This window comes from Thalassophryne amazonica, chromosome 19, assembly GCF_902500255.1.
Source record: "Thalassophryne amazonica chromosome 19, fThaAma1.1, whole genome shotgun sequence".
NCBI classification, from domain to species: domain Eukaryota; kingdom Metazoa; phylum Chordata; class Actinopteri; order Batrachoidiformes; family Batrachoididae; genus Thalassophryne; species Thalassophryne amazonica.
Genome location: NC_047121.1, coordinates 22,636,288 through 22,658,417, shown reverse-complemented (window position 1 = coordinate 22,658,417; position 22,130 = coordinate 22,636,288). Strand labels below are relative to the sequence as shown.

Sequence of the window (22,130 nt, the reverse complement as noted above, 5' to 3'; positions counted from 1 at the left end):
GTTGTGGCTCTGCTAGTACATGCACAAGCTTGTTGTCACTTTCCAAGCTAGGGCTGCAGCTATCGATTATTTTAGTAATCAAATATTCTATCAATTATTCTGGCGATTAATCAAGTAATCGGATAAAAAGTACTTTTGCATTTTTAAACAACATAAGCAGTGGCACAATGTCGCGGCACCATAGTGTTGACATTTTGCTGAAATGGCGATGGGATGTGGCTTTCTGTTTTGTTTTGTTTTCTTCAACTTGTAAAATTGAACTATTTTGAACTATTTTAAGGTTTTTAAGTTTTTTTTTTTTATAAAAAAAAACTGGGTCCCTGCTTGATTGTTTTTTTTTTTTTTTTTTTTCCATTTCTCTGCGATTCAGCCGTTGCATTTCAGCTGGAGGTTGAACATGCAAGCCTCACAGTCAGTTTTTTATTGTTATTTTATTTAAGTTCATAGTAGAGAAGCTTGAATCTTCGACTGGACTGGGTTGATTGACGCAAGGACGTTTCGCTTCAAATCACAGAAGCTTCCTCAGCTAAAATTCTTGCTCTGGAAGTCTGACCTCTGTCTGACTCTTGTAGAGAAGAATTTTAGCTGAGGAAGCGTCTGCGATTTGAAGCGAAACGTCGCGTCAATCAACCCAGTCCAGTCGAAGATTCAAGCTTCTCTACTATGGAAACCACCTGGACAACTGAGAGCCTACACAGAAACATTGCGACCTTTATTTAAGTTCCCATGTTTGTGAAGCGTTGTGTGTTGCCCAAAAAAAGCAAAAATTAAAAAGCGAAACACTCAGTGCGAGTATGAACAAAACACAGAAGAAAGAGTGGACAGAGAGACAGCAGCTGGCCGCCAGGTCAATAGTCACTTCCCATGTAGAGCGGACCGTGTGTTTATTAAAAATAGACAAACACGCTGCTTCATTTTAAATGCGCAGTAAGTCTATTTCAGATGATCAGTGTGGACCGTCTTTCTCTTAAAAGGCTTTATTTTACTCTGTGTGTTGTGTTGAGAAGTGGTAGCTATTGTTGCTAATATGATTAGCTGTTATGCTCTAGTCTTCTTCCATTTTTTTTCTGGGACATTGCAGCGCCACACACAGGCCTGGCATATGTACTACAACATTAAACGAAGCTTTGAGGCACAGAATTTGCCTCGATCATTTTTTGTAATCGAATTATTCGTTACTCAACTAATCATTTCAGCTCTATTCCAGTCCCATCTTTAGGCATAAATCCATGTTGAGAAGTAAGCTCTATATAGGCCCTGGAGCCTATTGGTGCCATTGCTTATCCTGGATATCGCAATGTGAAGCTGTTGAGAGTCTGCATCTCCCCCTTGATAGGATGCCAGTCCATCGCAGGTTACCTCTCCAGCCAAGAGCACTACAAGTTGCATCTGAGTGGACTGGGACAATGCAGCTGAAGTCTCCTGTCCAAGGACACAGACAGATAGTCCAACTCCTACCCAAATTACCATCCCTCAGGCAGTTCAGTGGCCAACTCTGTTTTGAAAACCATGCACGTCAATACACTCTGAAATAATCATTTGCATGTACAACCTGTATGTGTCTGGCACTATGAAGACAGACACATTTTCTCACAGGAAACAGGAATGGTTGGCGGGGTGGAAGAGTACAAAACATTTTGTTACTCAAGGCCAAAATATGGCCATTGGGTATCATGAAGGCCTTGTCTGTTTCTCAGTCTGTCTGTCTGTGCTCAGCATAAGTCCTATTGCTGCCAGGTTCTTCAAATTCAAATGGAACATTCTTGGGACATAGATGTTGGACAAGTTCAAAGATGGCTAACCTTGACCTATTTTAGGAGGTCAAAAGGTCACATCCCATTTCCTATTTTTATACACATGGATAACAGCATGAATCATGCAAATCTGTTTTTTTTTGTTTCTCCCTTGGGGGGGGGGTCGGGATTCTGGGACATGATGACAGCCAATCAGAGTAGAGAGGCACTGTGACATCACTGGCTGGTCTCTCTCTGGCTGATAATCCAACATGGCGGAATCCGCTCCGAAACAGCTCCGTTTCTGTCTAAATATAACACTTCTGATATATTATGTAAAAGCTAATGAGAAATAAACACTTCCAAAACTGAAAACACTGGTGTTGGAACATGATAACACCTCTGGAGTGATTTACAAGACATCTCATGGACATCAGCATGCACACGCATCACACGTGCTCAAAGGTAACTTCCGCTCTTCAAAAGCTCATGTATGAGCACACGCACGCCCTCCTGCAGACACTGTTAAAGGTAAATAAAATATTATTTATTGATGATTGATTGATTGAGTTTATTCTCCAACATCAATAAAAGCACACAGAGGTAAAGGCATCAATGATCACTGACAACAAAAATAAAACATAAATGCTTATTTCCATTGCGGTCCTTGTGAAATTATCACGTGACAAAGTAGAGGGCACTGACTGCAGCAGGTGGCTTCACTGATGAGCTCAGCCCTTCTGCTCAAAGTGATGTTAATCAGTGAAGCCACCTGCTGGAGTCAGTGGCTGCAAAGAAAACCTGCACCCTGTTGGCCCTTTCTGGAATGACGTTGGACAAATTGACATTAATAACAAATAAAAAGGTTGACTTCCTCTTCTGTTAACTGACAGAATAGAATTGACTTTTACTGTATTTTAAAACTTACCTTGTTGCTTATGGTTAACCTTGACCTATTTTAAGAGGTCAAAAGTTCACATTCTGTTTCCTATTTTTATGCTCATACAGTCGAGGGTATTGTAGCATTGCAAAATATTTTTCCATTTTATTCATATCAGGATGGACTTGCTGATAAAAGAATTCAATGTTAAAATAGTGTTTTCTTCCTTCAACAGTACCCGTTCATACTGGGCTTCGGCCTGGCTCTCTGCTGGTGTCTGCTGGTCTGTCTTAGTCGCATATACATGGGGATGCACTCCGTCCTGGTAAATGACTCACTCACTCACTCACTCTTACACACTTCCCGTAAATGTGTGCCGGTGTTGTCTCATCCTGTTCTAATGAATTGTGATAGTTGAACTTGTGGAGCATCAAGCACAATATCTTATCATGTTTCACTCATAGACATTTGACTGAAAAGACTGAAAATGTGAGGGGGGAAAAACATTTGGTAATTTTCCTGGCATGCTTGACAGTTGTTTAAATTTAAAAAAAAAACTGAAATGAAATGAAAATGGCTGTCAGCCAAAGTCATATTTGTTCTTTGAAGGCACATAACTTTTTTCCTCTTTCTTTCCAGTGCACATTTTATCCAGTAACACTGCCATCTACTGGATGGCAGTGTGAATAGTGACGTACATATTTATGAAACTCTGAGCAGTTTTGCGCTGAGAATGTCTCAATGTTGCATAACTGACCAAAGTGGTGAATGCGTGTAATCGGTGATCCACAAATGCTGCATCACACTTCACAAACAGAATTTTCAGTTTTGCAAATGCTTTTTTTTAACAAATGAAAAAAACAATATATTTATAAATACACATTTATTTGTAAAAAAAAACAGCACACAAGTTCCAACTCTGAAATTTGTGTTTGTGGATCACAAAACACGTGAACAAATTGAGGAATATTTATAAATCACCCTCTGTGCATTTGCAGGTATGACAGTGTTGCTTTGTGTGAATCACTTGTACAAAATGTACAAAAACACGTGTACAAATCAAGGAATATTTGTAAATCACCTTCTGTGCTTTTGCAAGTATTATTGAGACAAATTTAACTACATATTTGTGCATCTGGTTGCACACACACAAATCGAAATACGCATTTGCAAATACTTTTGCTACAATAATAGCCCCATATAAAACACATTTCACAAAATTTTCCTTCATGTTCCCAAATCTCTAAGCACAAAACACTTTTCTCAAGCTACATACACAACACATCAGATTCTCTTTTTAAATTCCAAACTTTCACAGCAGAACAGTTGCTCATATGCTGCAAAACTGTAAACACTACAACACATCATTCACACTGTCAAAGCAAAAGTTTAGAAACCTTATCTGTTCTCAGAATACCATAATTTCCGGACTGTAAGCCGCTACTTTTTCACACACTTTGAACAACATGGCTTAAACAATGATGCAGCTAATTTATGGATTTTTACAGGCTTTCTCAAGTCAAAATACGTCAGTTGATGCTGTGCATTGATTGGCAAAAAGCTACAGTCCTCATGCTGTATAAATTCACACACAAAGTAAATATAAAGTGTTACTTGTTCATTTTAGTCGCTTCATCAACAAATCCTGAAGAAAAATTATCCACATAAAGCCTCCTGATTTTGGAAAATGATGTCTGAAAATACTTTAATTCCTTGTCTTGGCTGAAGAAAAGTCCCTCTGGCACTTTGCGCCACAGTTGCGCTGTCACATCAGTCAGCGGATCCTTCTCTCTCCCTCTCCCCCCACCTTTCCCCAGCGGGTTTCTGTCTTTGCGCCACAGATTGAAAAAGTCACAGCACCTCATTAATGTCTCATTTACCACAGGCACCAGGCAATCCTGGCTGCACGTGACAAAATTATCTCATGATCCACAAAGAAAGAAAAAAAAATTCTCCATGTGGAGCAGAGATGCTGTGCGCCACCGGTCTGGTCAATATTTACATGTAACACCTTCAGGAAAAAAACGCATTTACGGTACGTATTTAATTAAAAGTTCAAAAATCTTTCTAACATCTTTGTGTAAATATCTCACGTTACGACGTGGAGACCTGCTTATAGACAAGTGCGACTTATTTACAAGCCCAATTCCAATGAAGTTGGGATGTTGTGTGAAATGTAAATAAAAACAGAATACAATGATTTGCAAATTCTCTTCAACCTATATTCAATTGAATACACCACAAAGACAAGATATTTAATGTTCAAACTGATAAACGTTATTGTTTTTGTGCAAATATTTGCTTATTTTGAAATGGATGCCTGCAACACGTTTCAAAAAAGCTGGGAACAGATTCAAAGCCACTGATATTCACAGAAAATGCCCTGTCTGTCAAATAGGACCAGAACCACTCAAGCACATTATCACCAATACCCACCAAGTGATGTAGTCCAGATAATAAAATACAGTGATCAACCGTATCGAAAGCAGCTATTAAATCGGGCAAAACCAAGATAACACAGTTCCCAGCGTGAAGAATGTCATTAAAGACCTTAACAAATGCAGACTCTGTGCTATGAAATGGCTTAAAACCTGACTGAAACTCTTCCAGAATCCCATTTTCATTCAAAGAATTGCTTAATTGGCAATGCCCAATTTTTTCTAAATCCTTAGCCAAAAAAAAAAAGGCAGTTTATAAATGGATTTATAATTAGCCAAAACCATGGGATCAAAACTGTTTCTTTAAGCGAAGGCTGTACCACTGCATGTTTAAATTTTGCCGGAACCACCCCGGAAGACAAACTAAAATTTGTAATTGCAAGCACCGGCTGCCCGATACACAACAAAATTTCTTAAAAAAAATTTCTTAAAAAAACAAACAAAAAAAAAAACAAAGAAAGTGCTGTTTCTATCTCTGCCACGCTTGCTCCAGCACCTCTGATGTGACCTGCCTCACACTAAAAGCAGTCTGAAATTAACTAATGCTGAAGGGAACTATAGCCGCATTCCACTCTGTGCATACTGATTCTAAGGGCTTATATGTTTTTGTTGCATTTTGAGAATATCCTTGCTGTTTTTTCAACCTGTGACTGTGGTCATGTGAAGCGGAGCTGAGTGCAACCATGTCTGTGACCAACATTCACGGAGCTCATTTCCACCTGATAGCAGCTGAATGGACGTCATGCAGCCTGAGTGCTCCGTACTGAAGCCATATGAGACTGTTCTGTTCAGGGTGCGGAGCCTTTGGTCTGCCGTGGCAGGCCTGCTGGGCACTTAATGTGTTCCAGAAATCATCATGACCCGTCAAACTACTTCCTGCTCCTTTGTACCACAGGAAGAGCGGGGAGACGAAAATCTGTATCTGCTGTGGACGTCGTTGACATCTCTAAACCTTTTTTCGCACTGAGCAGTTGTCAGTTTTTGGTGGAGGTTTCTGTGCATGATTTCTCATCATAATTTGTGGGTATTATCTGGTCTTTATTATTGTTTCTGTGAGAGAATACAGCTGTGTATTGTAGCTGTAATATTTTGATTTGTTGATTGTGTGCTGTTACAACTTGTTTTGTCCTGTGTTGACCCACAGACCAGCAATGCAGACATGTTAAGCAGTTGACTGTCACAAGTTGACAAGTGCCTTGAAAAAATGGTATTTGAAGTACAAGAGAGCTTTATTCATTGAAGCCGTATTAACCATACCTCTCACAGGGTCTGGATTCATATGCTGACAAACCAGATCAATCAAAACATTTATTATTGCAGATGAACGGTGAGCTAGTACAGGTTACAACTGGGTCGAGCCTTACCTGCAGAGTGATTGTGATTTCATCTGACATCAATGGTGCTTACACTATATACCCATGTTAACGAGGAACTATGTGGCAGTTTTACCTTAATTTTACAGTACGGGAGTAATTGTAATTCCTAAATGACTTGTTTTGGGGAGAATGGGGGCTCTCTGTACCCCCACCAAAAGTCTTATAGCAGAAAACCAGACTTGCAACTTTAGGGACACAAAGCCATTGTCCTTTGAATGACAGTCTCGGGTAGGCATGGGCCGGCATGAGATTTGGACAGTATGATAACCATGGGCAAAAATACTGCAGTTTCAAGGTTTCACTGTATTATGTATAGCTTTAAAATGTGCTTTAACAACATTATGGCTATTTGCATATGAAGCACATGTGATTCAGGTACAGTAATTGACGCAACATCTACCACTACGAGCACTATACCACTGATAACTTTAGAGAAAATACCAAAATAATAGTCACTCTTTTAGACATATAGCATCTGCCCTGTGGGAAACATGACTTACTTGTTTAGGGAGAAACGTGGCTGGAATAATGTCCGGAACTCCGGATGCTCAGTATTGGCCCAGGTTCACCAACAAAGTGTTTGGAATAGTTGTATTTGTCCTTCTTGACATGTTTGTGGGAGAAATTTGGTCGACCACAAGCATGACTCAAGTCCACCACTTGTACTTCTCAGTGGTTTCAAAGATGGGATAAAGTTTACTCCTTCCATATAATCCTTTACGGGTATCTTGAATCGCTCCACGTCCGACACAGGCCATAGCTACGGTGCTTTGTTGACACAGTTTTTGGCTTGAAGGGTATTCCTAAGAAAATAAAATGAAAAAGCCAACTTTGTCCTTTTAGACGGAGGGAAAGGTTGAGTGCAGGCTTCGCTTCCTTCAGTCATGGTGCAGAGCTAACTAACGTTAGCTGCCTGTTTGTAAACAGACAGAGGTGCGCGCCGGGGGGAAGGGCGGCAGCGGCCGCCTCTGCTCTGCCTGTCAAGAATTCTCATAACCCGCTCATACCGTAGGGATGGTATAACAGGAAAATTTTTGTGGTTTTGATACCGTGGCTATTTCATACCGCGGTATACCGGGAAACCAGTTATCGGCCCATGTATAGTCTCGGGTCTTGTGAGAAACATGGACTGCTTTACGGCACAATACATACACGCCCCCTGTTGAGGCACCGGGGAGCTATCAGCTTTAAGAACAAGCCAATCCATCCATTGTCTACACCCACCTACGCCAAATTAAGGGTCACAGGGGGCTGGTGTCTATCCTATCAGTCATAGGGCATGAGGCAGGTTACACCCTGGGTAGCACGCAGGGTCTATCGCAGGGCCACATATAGACAGACAAACACATTCACACCTGCATGCATATCTACGGTCACGGTCAATTTAGAGTCACCAATTCACCTAACATGGACGTGTTTATAAGTGGAGGGAAGCCGGAGCACCCAGAGAGAACCTACGCAAACACAGGGAGAAAATGCAAACTCCACTCAGAAATGCCTCAGGTGGGAAGCGAATCCACAACCTTCTTGTGTGAGGCAAAAGTGCTAACCACTAAGCCACCGTGCGGCTCAGAACAAGCCAGTGAAGGATTTATTTCTTACTTGTTCATTGTCATGACAAAGTCGACGGAAAAGCAAAAATAAAACCTCTGTCGCCGGAAACGAGGAAGAGAAAAAAGCCTGTGACTGAGCAAGGGGTCACACACAGGTCAACCTTTGTCAGGCTTTCTTGGTATAGCGACAGTTGAAAGGTAAAGAAGTGTGCAAAACAGATGCTGACCTGGAGTTCTTTCTGTTGCACTTGTCAGTATATTGTGAAAAACTTTCTGTTCTCTATGTATTTCTGTGTCTTCTCACTTCTCGCTTCCTAAAATAAGTAGTGATGAGTTCCTTAATTTCTTCATTGACAAAGTCAAAGTCATAAAAGATAGTTTGCCGCTGTCATTGCCCTCTTGTTGTGGTTCCCGGTATTTGGGACCTCCTTTAAGCTTGTTACAATTGAGGACATTCTATCTGTCATCAACATAATGAAACCAACCTCTGGTATTTTGGATGTACTTCCTTTTAGATTGTTTATGAATGTTTTTGACTCTATTGGGCCTTGTATTGTTAAAATGTTCAATATGTCTTTGTCGACTGGTGTGTTTCCTTGTTCTTTTAAACATGCTGTTGTGGAACCATGGCTAAAGAAAGCAGGATTGGACTCTATGAAACTGAAGAACTTTAGGCCAATATCAAAGACCTCCTTTTTGGCTAAAGTCTTGGAAAAGGTGGTCTGTGTCCAACTTAAATCATTTTTGCAGACTAACAACATCTATGACACATTTCAGTCCGGGTGAGTTTCATTCCACTGAAACTGCCCTGTTGAAGGTGGCTAGTGACATTATGATGGCCGCTGATAGTGGTAAATGTTCTGTGCTGGTTTTATTGGATCTGTCATCTGCATTCGATAACGTTGACCATGGCATTTTGATTAATAGATTGCGGGATACAGTTGGCATGTCAGGTCCTGTATTAGAGTGGTTTAGCGCTTACTTGGTTGGTAGAACTTTTAGTGTTTCTGTGAACAATGTGATGTCTGAATCTGCTGATCTTTTGTGGGGTGTCCCGCAGGGCTCAGTCCTGGGTCCGATTTTGTTCCTGCTGTATATCCTTCCTCTTGGTAAGCTGATCCAGCAGTTCTGCAGTGTGTCCTACCATTTGTATGCCGATGACTTGCAGCTGTACTGTTCTTTTAAGACAACTGAAGCACAGAAAATTTGTTCTCTCATTAGTTGTCTCACTAAAATTACAGAATGGCTTACTGAAAACAGCCTGCAGTTGAATTCTAATAAGACTGAGACATTGATTGTAGCTCCAGACAGTGCTATGTCTGTCATTAAGAATCACCAGCAGCTCTGTTAAAGGCAGCCTGCGTAACCTGGGTGTCATTTTGGATGGAGGGATGTCTTTGGAACATCACACTAGGCAGCTCGTTAAGAACTGTTTTTTCCAAATTCGGAACATTTCCAAATTACGCAAAATGGTGGCTTTTAATGAGCTAGAGATGATTGTGCATGCATTTGTTTCTTCGCGACTTGATTATTGTAACAGTCTCTTTACATGCCTCAATAAGAAAGAGCTGGCCCGCCTGCAGGTAGTGCAAAATTCTGCTGCAGGACTTCTTACCCGCGCCCACAGGAGAATGCATATTACTCCTCTCCTCAAGTCTTTACATTGGCTCCCTGTTTTTTACATGATAAATTACAAAATCCTAGTGCTGACCTTTAGAGCTCTACATGGGCAGGCACCAGAATACATTAAGGACCTGATCCAGCCTTATGTTTCCAGCAAGAGTTTGAGGTCTTCCAATCAGAACCTGCTGATGGTTCCCCGAACTTGTTTTAAAACTCGAGGGGACAGATCTTTTAAAGCTGTGGCACCTCGCCTCTGGAATGAGCTTCCCTGTTCTCTTCGCTCACTGGATTCTGTGGATGTTTTTAGACAGCAACTAAAGACACATTTTTTTTAAACTGGCATTTTAGTGTCAATTTATTTTATTGTTCTATATTTGTATGTGTTGTTTTTATTGTCTATTTATATCGTGTGAAGCACTTTGTGACCTTGGTCTGTGAAAAGTGCTATATAAATAAAGCTTACTTACTTACTTACTTTCTTGACACGGTTTCACGGATTGCTCTCATCGGCTCCGTTGAAAACAAATGCACATGGACAGCAAGGAGAGGGTGGACGACCGGCCGTTTTTACAACAGTTTTGTGACATATGTCCTCTCGACTTGTAGGGGTAGCTCCATAGAGAATAATGTAACTTCCAATCATAATGTTTCGTATGTTGGTTGGTCAACAAGATTACTTAGATATTTGTGGGGTGGTTTTTTTTTTTCTTTTTTCTTTTCTCTCCCTTGAAACATGGTGGACAGGTTCAGGTCTGGGCCACTCAAGGACATTCATAGAGTTGTCCTGAAGCCACTCCTGTGATATCTTGGCTGTGTGCTTAGGGTCATTGTCCTGCTGTAAGATGAACCGTCATCCCAGTCTGAGGTCAAGAGCGCTCTGGAGCAGGTTTTCATCCAGGATGTCTCTGTACATTGCTGCAGTCATCTTTCCGTCAATCCTGACTAGTCTCCCAGTTCCTGTCGGTGAAAAACATCCCCACAGCATGATGCTGCCGCCACCATGCTTCACTGTAGGGATGGTGCCTGGTTTCCTCTAAACATGACACCTGGTATTCATGCAAAAGACAAAAATCTTTGTCTCATCAGACCAGAAAATTTTGTTTCTCATGGTCCCGATACTCACATTTTCCTAGATATTCCATTTGCACAGAGGACATTGCATGCACATTAACTTTCTGAGCCCTAATGACGTGCCCACATGTTATGATCAATCATTTAGGTTTCTGCAGGTGAGATGGAGCTACATTCTGATTGGTTGAAAATATGAGCTGAACTCAACAATTTAATTCAATCATTTTGTTGACAAATACGTATTAAGCGTCAGCCGTTGAGATACTGGATGCTCCAGACTTTCCCACTTAACACTTTTGATGGAGAAATTCAGCACATGTATTATTATGTCTCCAAATCGCTTCAAAACAATCAAAGGTAAATCTTCAAATATGAAAATAATACAGTGTTTACAATTCAGTCTAAATCAGTGGTGGCAGGTATTCACTGCCTGATAAAAAAAAAAAAACCTTCTATTAACTGTAATATCTGAAATATTATGTCGTACCTTTTCTCCAATTAAAGACTGATTTTTATATTGATTCATTATTCACTTTTGTGGGCTTTTCTATACTTGTTCACTGTGTTTTGTTTTGAAGTGATTTGATAGCGCACTAATCTGCTTTTCTCCAATTTTATTTTTTAGTCTTAGTGGCGGTCATCTGAGGACAGAGTAGTAGGTCAGGTAGTCAGAGCTTTCAAGAGAAGGATTCAGACATCATTCTCCTCATATTTTGACTCCTATCGACATAACAAAAGTCACACGTTACCCTCCACCTCTGAATATATTTGTGCACTGCAGACCTTTTTTTTTTTTACAGCAGAGTTGAACTCAGCCACATCAATTGCTTCATCTCCTTGTGACTTCACTGATTGTTGCAATTACAGTGAATTAAAGTGAAATCTGCTCTGAAAATTCTCTGTCAGTGAGTGGCCCTGAGATCTCAGATAAAAGAAATCATTTTAATAACATTCATCGTTTTTCCCTTCAGTACATTGTGCCACAGGCCTTTTCCATTTTTAGAAGGTTCACTCCGTTGTCTGCTCCAGCTTCTGTCAGTGGAGGAGAAAATTACAGAGCGGAAAGCGTTCACTCACCATGTGTGTAATTAGGTGAGAGAGCGCTGATTAAAGTTTGCAGTGGCAGCAATAAGTTAATAATAAATGGCAGCAAGCTTTTGGGAGGTTTCCAGTTGGTTATCTTGGACCTGAGTCACCTTTAAACGCTGACATAAGGTACCAAGCAAAGGTGAAGTGTTCCAACGTTTTCCATTATCTGTTTACTGATTACTCACCCAGTGAACCCTGGAGGCCAAGCTTACTTGTAACTAATCTTTATCCTTACCAGTAACTTGCATGGCTGCGCACACTGACAGCTTTCACTGCTGAGTCTTTTGTTTGTTTTCTTTTCCACACGTACTGACATTAAAATAAACAAGACTGTCGTATATGTGACGTAAAATATGTTTTCCCTAAACTATTCTACCTGTTGTACAAGATCCCATTTAATGAAGTGGGGAAAAGTTAGTGCTTTAAAAAAAAAAAAGAAAACAAATTGATTCAGTTTAAATGGGTGGACTTCATGCTTCACAGCAAGAAGGGCATGGGATCGATTCCTGTGGCCTTTCTGCATGGAGTTTGCGTGTTCTCCCCGTGTTTGTGTGGGTTCCCTCCAGGTGCTCCGGCTTCCTCCCACATCCAAAGACATGCAGGTTAGGTGGATTTTTAACTTTAACTTGTCCGTAGGTGTGCATGCAGGTGTGAATGTGTTTGTTTGTCTGTATGTGACCCTGTAACAGGGTGTACCCCACCTCAGCCCTATGACTGCTGGGATAGGCTCCAGCCCCCATGAGCCTTAATTGGAGTAAGTGGATGAAGATGAGTGAGTGAGTAATATGAAGTTGTACTCCAGCTGTTAAATACTGGCATTTATAGGATGTAAATCAACAGGTGATATCAGTGCTCTTTGTTTTACTTTATAGTACATGTGATAAAAGCATGTTAGGAGAATGCTGCATTTCAAATCAATTTCTTGATGAAGTCTGCTGATAACGATTACTTGTGCGTTCAGGAAGAACCTGATCATCGGTGCATTATAGTTTTTTTTAATTCATTTGTTTTTACGTCACAATAATGGCTTTGGAGGTAACTTGATTAAAAAAAAAATAGTGTTATCTTGAAGCTCTGCATATTACAGAGCAAATTAAGTTGGCAGCACTTATTAAAATATCGAGTAAAATGACCTTTTAATGTGTTGGTTTTTAATCAAATGCAGTGTGTTTATACCATGGGTAAAAGTTCTCCGTCACCATGACAGATTTCCGTCATTTGGAAAATTTAACCACACATACGTGCGCACGCGGTGTCATGCGTGTTTTGGGGACGAAATATGATACTCTCACTGTCAAAGCAACATACCATTCTGCGCTAATCAAAGCAGCAGCAGTGTCAGCATGGATGGCGCCGCACCGCGGAGGAAGGGACTGTGTGAATTTTCACTCCTCTCCGCTCTTTTTACTGCTTGCCATGATCGACGGTCCTTCTCCTCCTTAGAGCAGGGTGCGGCTTTGCTTTGAACCAATGAAGAAGTGCTTTGATGTTCGTTGTTTTATTTCGCTTATCTAATTTTCCCCCACTAAAACCTAAAGAGCATATGTCTGTGAATAATATTTACCTTTTTTATTGTAAACTGACCTGTTATGGTCTTCTGAAACAGTTTGATAGATGTATTTTATAACTTAAAATGGGATCGATGCTAATATGTTAGCATGTCTATGGCGTTTTCAATGTTAAAGTTAGCATATTAAGCTGTTTGCATCTCAGCACGTTTGTGTGCATTTGTTTTCTGTATAATGATTAATGGCTCAGCGTTTGTTGTTGTAAAATAGTCAAATGTATTACAAATTGTAATTTTTAATTATTTTTATTTATATAATAATAATAATAATAATAATAATAATAGCAACAACAACAATAATAGTAATAATAACTAATAATGCTACCATACAATTTTTGAGAAACAGACAAAAAGAACCTGATAAAACAAAACAGAAAAGATAGGTGTAAAAGTGTCAGTGTACACATGTAAACATTGTTTTTTTTTTCATTATTTTTTATTTATTTTTTAATTTTCATTTATATAGCGCCAAATCACAACAGAGTTGCCTCAAAGCGCTTCACACAAGTAAGGTCTAACCTTACCAACCCCCAGAGCAACAGTGGTAAGGGGAAAAACTCCCTCTGAGGAAGAAACCTCAAGCAGACCAGACTCAAAGGGGTGACCCTCTGCTTTGGCCATGCTACAAACATAAATTACAGAACAATTCACGGGCAAATATACAAGAAATGCTATTGGCGCACAGGACAGGAGGCTCGCCAACACGAATACAACTCCCATCTCTGGATGGAGCTGCACCTTAAACAGAGAGAAAAAACAGAATCAGGCATCAGAAAGACAAAAAATACTGTATAATTTGCCAGCATTAAACAACAAGATAAACAGAGAAATACTAAGGTGATCACTGGCCACTAGCCCTAAACTTCACTAAAAGACCCAGAATTTAGGTAAAGTTGAGGCCGCAGCCCGCTCCAATTACTAATAAATGAATTAAAATAGTAAAAAGCGTAAAACAAAACTGTACCAGTATGCTAGCCATATGAAAGGGAAAATAAGTGCGTCTTAAGTCTGGACTTGAAAATCTCCACAGAATCTGACTGTTTTATTGATGCAGGGAGATCATTCCACAGAACAGGGGCATGATAAGAGAAAGCTCTGTGACCCACAGACTTCTTATTCACCTTAGGAACACAAAGTAGTCCTGCACCCTGAGAACGTAAAGCCCGGGCCGGTACGTAAGGTTTAATTAGGTCAGCTAGGTAGGGAGGTGCCAGTCCATGAATAATTTTATAGGTTAGTAGCAGAACCTTAAAATCTGATGTCACTGGGACAGGAAGCCAGTGAAGGGATGCCAAAATGGGTGTAATGTGGTCGACCTTTCTGCTTCATGTCAAATGTCTGGCTGCAGCATTTTAAACCAATTGGAGACCCCTAATGCTAGACTGCAGTAAACCAGAAAATAGAACATTGCAGTAGTCCAATCTAGAAGAGATAAATGCATGGATCAGGGTCTCGGCATCAGCCATAGACAGGATGGGACGAATCTTCGCTGTATTTTGCAGGTGGAAGAAATCAGTCCTAGTAATATTTCTAATGTGGAGGCCAAAGAACAACGAAGGATCAAAAATTAGCCCAAGGTTCCTCACTTTGTCAGTGTCATGTATGACACACGAGCCGAGGCTGAGCATTAACTGGTCAAATTGATGCCGATGTTTCACTGGACCAAGAACCATCATTTCAGTCTTATCAGAGTTTAAAAGTAGGAAGTTTCTAGACATCCAACTTCTCACTGTTGCAAGGCAATCTTCTAAGGATTTTATGTGAACGAGATTACCAGCAGTTATCGGCATGTATAACTGAGTATCATCTGCATAGCAGTGAAAGGTAATCCCAAAATGCCGCAATATGTGCCCAAGGGGCGCTATATACTCGTAAATTCATTCATTAAACCTTTATGAATTGATTACATCTCTTGTTATTTGCATTGGTATGAATATACTGTGCAGCGTGTTTTGTTTTTGTGACGTGTCATGGCAGACTTCCTTCAATATTTTGTCCATTTTAAGTTTGTTAGTGTTTTACGTAAATGACGGCATCTTCGAATAAAAGAAAAAGCATAGCACACTCAAATATTGATGTCCTGCGCTGTTTTATTTCATAATAACGTTTCGGCCAAAGGCCTTCGTCAGATTGCAGCTTCAGTTGGACCAAGTGTTCAAAAATTGTTTGTCAACCCAGGTGCTCAAAACCCCCTCCAACGAGTGGGAGGTCCCAAGAGTGATGACACCCAGTGATTTCAGCCCATTCTAAAAATCAGAAGACAAGATTATTAAATGTTCATAGGAAAAACATCAGCATAAACAATACATGATTACAAAAACATAATCACAAAAAACATCTTAAATCGAAGTCAATATTGAGTCCTTGAGGAGTGAGTCTTCAAATGGTGGATCCAGAAGTGCTTTCTTTTTGACAGTAGCACTTCCAGGTTCCCACCTCTTGGTGGCAGAGTTACATGTTCAATACCAATATATCTTAAAGAAGAGACAGGATGATTGAACTCCACAAAATGAGCTGCCACAGGATAATTTAAGTTTTTACATCTTATTGTGCTCCTTTGTTCTGCAATCCGTGTTTTTAAAGCCCTGCTTGTTTTTCCCATGTAGGCTTTTCCACATGGGCAGGTAATCATGTAGATAACAGATTTTGTGTTGCAGGATATGATGCCTCTGATGGGTATGACTTTACCAGTGTGGGGTTGTTTAAAACTGTTACAGCAATAGGTGTAGTTACATTGACTACAGCCTCCACACCTGCGATTACCATCAGGGATAGGAGTCAATATGATTTGGCCTGTTTTTGGTGGAGAAGGAGGAAGATAGGAATGTACCAGTTTGTCTCTAAGGTTTCTTCCTCTTTTGTACACCACCAGAGGCATCTTCGAAAACATCACTCTGTTCAGATTTGAAATCGTGCGCAGCGTCATGATTTGGTGGCCATCTCATCTATGAATTTTTTTGCACTATTTCATATAAAACATCAGCTTTTGTCATACGTTTGTGGCATCTAAACTCGAATGCGGACTCATCTCATCCGGGGACAGCAATTCATCAACAAATGCATGTCAGTACGGTTTCACTTTTAGGTTCATATTTCAGAAGACAAATGTAAATTAACAAATTTTATTCATGCTTCTAAACTTTCTGCGTTAAATAATCTGGTTGCTCGCTTCAAGTGCCTGGTTCACTGTTTCCTCTGTTTGACTGGCACACAGCAGGCTGAGGGGGTTGACCACGCCACTGAAGCAGAAGATCCTCCTGCACAGAGCATGAAATTAGAGTTACACACACACAGTCTGCAGACATGAGCTGAAATGTTGATGACTTGTGGAAGCAAATACTCACATGTGTATAATTGTACTATGCAGTCGTACCGTGTATTCTGCAAACAGTTCTGTGCCTCAAACCATCGTGTGTGTACTGTACAGTCAAAACAAATACATGTATTGTGACACCCCTAACACACACACACAACCTTTTTTTTCCTGTTTAGATCAAATCTTGGACTAGACCAGTATGAATAGAGAGGAGTGCCGCTCCCTATCAGAGGAGTGCACAGACTGCTCTTGTTTGTTTGTTTTTAAGATTTAGTCATAATTAATCCTGGCTTATAGTAATGTCCAAATTCTATAAATTTGACTTGCTGTTTCTTTGTGTCCTCTAGGACGTCATGGCCGGCGTCCTGTACAGCATCCTGATTCTGACATTCTTTCTGCCTGCCTTGGATCTGATTGATGGTTTCAACCTGACATTCCGTTATGCTCCCCTCATCATTATCTCCCTCCATCTGGGCCTGGGCCTCTTCTCCTTCACCTTGGACACCTGGAGTACTTCACGGGGCGACACCGCTCAGATTCTGGGCGTGGGCGCTGGTTTGGCTCTGGCCTCTCACGTCAACCACCACCTGGGATTACTGCCTGACCCACCACTGGACCAGCTGCCTTTCTCCATGCCACGTCTCAGCGTGGGCCTGGTGGCCATGGCCGTACTGAGGTCCTTCCTGGGCGTGTTGATTCTGGTGGCCACACGTGCACTCATGAAAGCCATTACCATCCCTCTAGTGTGCTGGGTGGTCGGCGTTCCCAGCAGTGACGTGAGGAAGGCCCGTCAGCACATGGAGGTGGAGCTGCCCTACCGCTACATCACCTACGGGGCGGTGGGCTTCAACGTGCTCTTTCTGGTTCCTTTCTTCTTCAGCTGCCTGCAGTTGTCCTGATTGGATATTGATTCACTTTCTGTACATACACTGGAGGGCATGAAGGCAGCCTTCACAGAGGTCCACTTCATGCTGTCGTCACATCAGCTCCACCTCTTCGGAGGATCGGGCTTGAAGCTGGGCTGATCTGGGTGCTGACATGTCATCGGTTTTGCAGTTTCAGGATGAAGCAGATGGTGTATAATAGCTTCCTCCCTTTGTGCTGAGCGTGTCCTGGAGGCAAGGGAATCTGCTAAGCCGGCAAATGATATCACTGCTTTCTTTTTTGAATTTGTTTCAAAGTTAAATCAAATGGATTTCCCCGTAAATCAGAGCTCACTTTTCTCACTGTAAGAGAAGAATTAACAAAGGTTCAGTGGCCTGTGAAAGTGTTATGTTATTATACCTTTTAAGTACATTTTGGAAGCTGTCACTGATGTATCCAATTGAATGTCTGATGTGTTGTGTGTTTGAAGACGGAGTGTATGGACTGGACAGAGGACTCACAGCATATCAAGCAACATTCAAACATTGTGCTTTTTACCCACAGGAACATTGTTCATCCCAGATCTTTGTCCTTCTAGCTCACGTCTCCATGCAGTACGCTTTTTTTTGTTTTTTTAACACCTTGCTGTGTTTTAGCTTTTTGACATTTGACCCCTTGTGTTCAGCCTGTGTGCAGTGGAAAAACCTGTGTTTATTTGTGTGCAACTGTCTCTATGTGATTTTGTTTGTTTCTTCGCACATGTCCTATGTGTTCATACCGCGTTCTTCCTGTTTGGTCGGGTTTGTTCAGGTTTCACATTTTGTTCTTTGATGGGAGAAAAGCAACAAAGAGGCACATATATGATCCTAAAAGATGGAGAAGTCACTTTAAACCTTGTACAGAGACGTGTTAATAGTTGTGTGATCTCTATAAATGTGTTAGGATTTAGTTTGGCTGGTTCAGCTTTTTTAAGTGTACGCTGTCAGACTGACTTCCTGTTTGATAACATGAAGATGCTCCTGATTGTAGGCGTTAACTTCCGGTGTTGAGGAGCACTTCAGCTCCTTGTCTCAAGGCGGTTTACAGCAGACCACGCTGCTCTCAGGAAGGAAAACGTGGACCGCTGGCAGTCCACAGACAGCAGGAAAACAGAAGAAAACTAGTAACAAACTGTAAGGGCACTCAGAGCCAGCGAGGCACTTAATACCTCCACCATCCACAGAGGATGGCAGTCAGAAGTCTGACTTTTTTTTTTTAACGGGTCTAGTCTGTGTGCACTTTGACGTGATCTTCATCACGCAAAGTGCACACGTGTAGGAAATCCCATCTCGCAGAGAAAGGGATCAGTTAAAATAAAAATCCATCACCTGCTTTTGGATTCTTCACAATCAGACAGTTGCCACCATTTTCACAAAAACCAGACAAGACAATTTTTATTGACAGAATATTCCAACTGACAGATTAAAGAAAATTATTGTGCCGGCAACAGGGTAAAGATGATTATTTTGTTAAAGAGGATTTTTTTTTTTTTTTTTTTTGGTTTGGAATGCAGTTTGAAAAAAAAAATTTTTTTTTTCTTCTTGTTTTTCAGCTTTGTACTGAAGTTGTTCTAAAAGAGCAGATTTGAATGTAGACACAGCAGTTCCTGAAAACTGAACCTAAAATATGCACTTCATTTACACACACACACACACACACATGGCCTTCTTTTACCGTTAAGTACTCGGTACAGTCGATGCACCTGTGGATCGAAATAATTTGTCCATAGGCAGAAATGTTAAAGGTTAGATGACATATTTTGGCTGTTTGTGTTTGTATCAGTTAAAATTTACATTTCGTCACCTTCCTAAAATAATGGCCTGCCCTGTAGTCATGTTTTGGGAAATATGACTTAGACCATTATTTTAGGAAGTTGATGATATCAGCAATAGCAATACTGACCTCAACCAACCAGCTGGTGCAAGAACTTTGTCTACTTAGAATCTACAGTAGCAAGTTTATTCACGACCCTTGAAGTCCTTGTGGTGATGTAGGATTATTGCATACAATACATATCAGAGACTCCGCCCCCTGGTAGCCACTGTTAGAATCGAAATGCCTAATATTGATCCTGTCCGAGGTCTTGAGATGGTGACCTTGTTTGTACCAAGTTTAACCTTGATACATGACATCAGGATATCACATACATGTCGCCCACATGGACAGATGCACAGAGTCGAACAGTTCCCATACATGCACTGCTTTTGTGCAAAAATAAGCTGTGCTACTACACCAGCGGCTAATTCTTATATATTTAGCCAATTTGTGGACAAATATATGTTGCACAGATGACAGATATTCGCCAACCAGTACTTGACTCCCACCATTGAGTTTGTTCCGTTTGACGTACTGTAGCTGCAGACGTTTGTTAGCCTGTTTATAATTCTGTGTTTTTTGCATAAACGTGTGGCGGGGAGCTGCTTCATTCTTGGGATTAAAAGGTCTGACAGTATTTGACAGTAAATTTAAGCTATGCAAGAGTTTCTAAGACTGCAAAGAGATTACTTAGTGTATGTTTAGGCAAGGAAGTAAAACACATGCTACTTACGTAAATTTAAACACTGAAGAACTAAGACCCTGTCATTCGTTTGTATTTTGTGTTTGTTGTTGCATCTTGTAGACCACAACCTGAGAAGATTTCAAGCAGAAGCTGACTTGTGGAGAATTGAGAAACTCGCTGTGATCTAGTCCCTCCAGAAGGAAAAGAAAAAAAAATACTGTTCATTATCTACAAAGGTCATGCTTATCAAATACAATAAATGTTTTACTCAGCAATTTAAACTCCAAGTTGTGCAACATGTTGACACTTGTGCACTTGCTGGGAAGCTCTAATAAGAAAACAAATGCTTCCTGGCATCCGATGGACTCCAGAGTTTTCCTGTCACATTGAATACACCCTCTTGAAAGCATAATTTACCCCCCTGGCCCAGTGTGATGCCCAGTCTTCCTGAAACCCGGTCAAGCTACCAACTGCTCTCACCTTGGAACATCCTGCGTGAAAACTGAACCTGCACCGTGCTGAGAGGCAGGCTGGAGGCCGAGCAGTCTCCAGAAAGTTTTGAACATGTTCAAACATGATTCAGGTTGAAGTACGTTTTCCTGACTGAGGCCCCCGCCCCATTCAAGACTCCCGCAAGGTCACCACTGCGGAAAACTCTGCTCCAAACCTGTCCCAGTGTGTGAGAGCTGCTTTAGTTTGGCCTCAGTGCCTTTAAGATTGGACCAATCCCAAATAAGTTTTTTTTTTTTCTGTGCCTTCAGAAGTAACCAAAACATTTTCTATTTTTGTGGCAGATTACTGATGCTGATTATCGTTTTTCTTTTTCCACCTAAAATTATTAAAGTAAGCAGAGTATTAGACATTCCCACAGAATCATCTGATGTGTTTTTTAATGGACAACAAAATAACTTCTCACTCTTTGTCATAGCTCTTTTCTGAATGTTGAACATTAAAGACACGAATAAGAACTTTTGTTGATCTGTGGCATCACTTGGCCTTAATCCGTAGGCTTGGCTTTCACTGCTGTGTGATGAGGTCTTTTCTGTTATGCTGCTGTACCTGGATCAGTTTAACAGCTGTGGATTAAAGAGCCTCTCTGGGAGTCTCCAAACTGATCTTCATCAGCATGCCTGTTGGATTGTGTTCATCAGGCGCCTCTCCTGTGGAACCAGCTCCCAATTCAGATCAGGGAGACAGACACCCTCTCTACTTTTAAGATTAGGCTTAAAGTTTCCTTTTTGCTAAAGCTTATAGTTAGGGCTGGATCAGGTGACCTGAACCATCCCTTAGTTATGCTGCTACAGACTTAGACTGCTGGGGGGTTCCCATGATGCACTGAGTGTTTCTTTCTCTTTTTGCTCTATATGCACCACTCCGCATTTAATCATTAGTGATTGATCTCTGCTCCCCTCCACAGCATGTCTTTTTCCTGGTTCTCTTCCTCAGCCCCAACCAGTCCCAGCAGAAGACTGCCCCTCCCTGAGCCTGGTTCTGCTGGAGGTTTCTTCCTGTTAAAAGGGAGTTTTCCTTCCCACTGTCGCCAAGTGCTTGCTCACAGGGGGTCGTCTTGACCGTTGGGGTTTTTACGTAATTATTGTATGGCCTTGCCTACAATATAAAGCGCCTTGGGGCAACTGTTTGTTGTGATTTGGCGCTATATAAATAAATTGATTGATTGATTGATTGGATCATTGCATCAAAGCGATTCGCTCTTAATCACATGGAGATTTTCTACCAATCACTTTACTGGCACGTGGTTTTATTTCTGACCAAATTTGCCTGATGGAGAGTACATGCAGCAACTTGTGACAAGTGCCTATTAGTGGAGCAGATAACTCTTAGCAGTTGTTTCATTTATGGAAACAAGCACCAAATTGGCACACATTACTCCTCAAGCATTACTCTTGGAAAAACTGAGTATCCACTGAATTTTTCAATAGGTTGGCCAGATAGGGATGAATTGAAGAATTACACAGGGGTCAAAATTTAAAAATGTTATACCACATTATTTGTCTGATCACAAAGATTCCAGAAAGGTATAGTTTGGGCTATCTGTGATTGAATGTTATGGAGTTATGGGG

At 40.9% G+C, this 22,130-nt stretch overlaps 1 protein-coding gene across 1 annotated transcript in view; it reads left to right on the top strand.

Moving 5' to 3' along the window:
* sgpp1 (sphingosine-1-phosphate phosphatase 1) overlaps positions 1-18,455 on the top strand; it is a 32,539-nt gene extending 14,084 nt beyond the window's left edge. Inside the window, exons 2-3 of the mRNA XM_034159654.1 lie at positions 2,849-2,938; positions 16,994-18,455. Of these exons, the coding sequence (XP_034015545.1) occupies positions 2,849-2,938; positions 16,994-17,545 (642 nt within the window). The 3' untranslated portion in view covers positions 17,546-18,455. The remainder of the gene's footprint in view (positions 1-2,848; positions 2,939-16,993) is intronic.
* Positions 18,456-22,130: the final 3,675 nt, after the last annotated feature.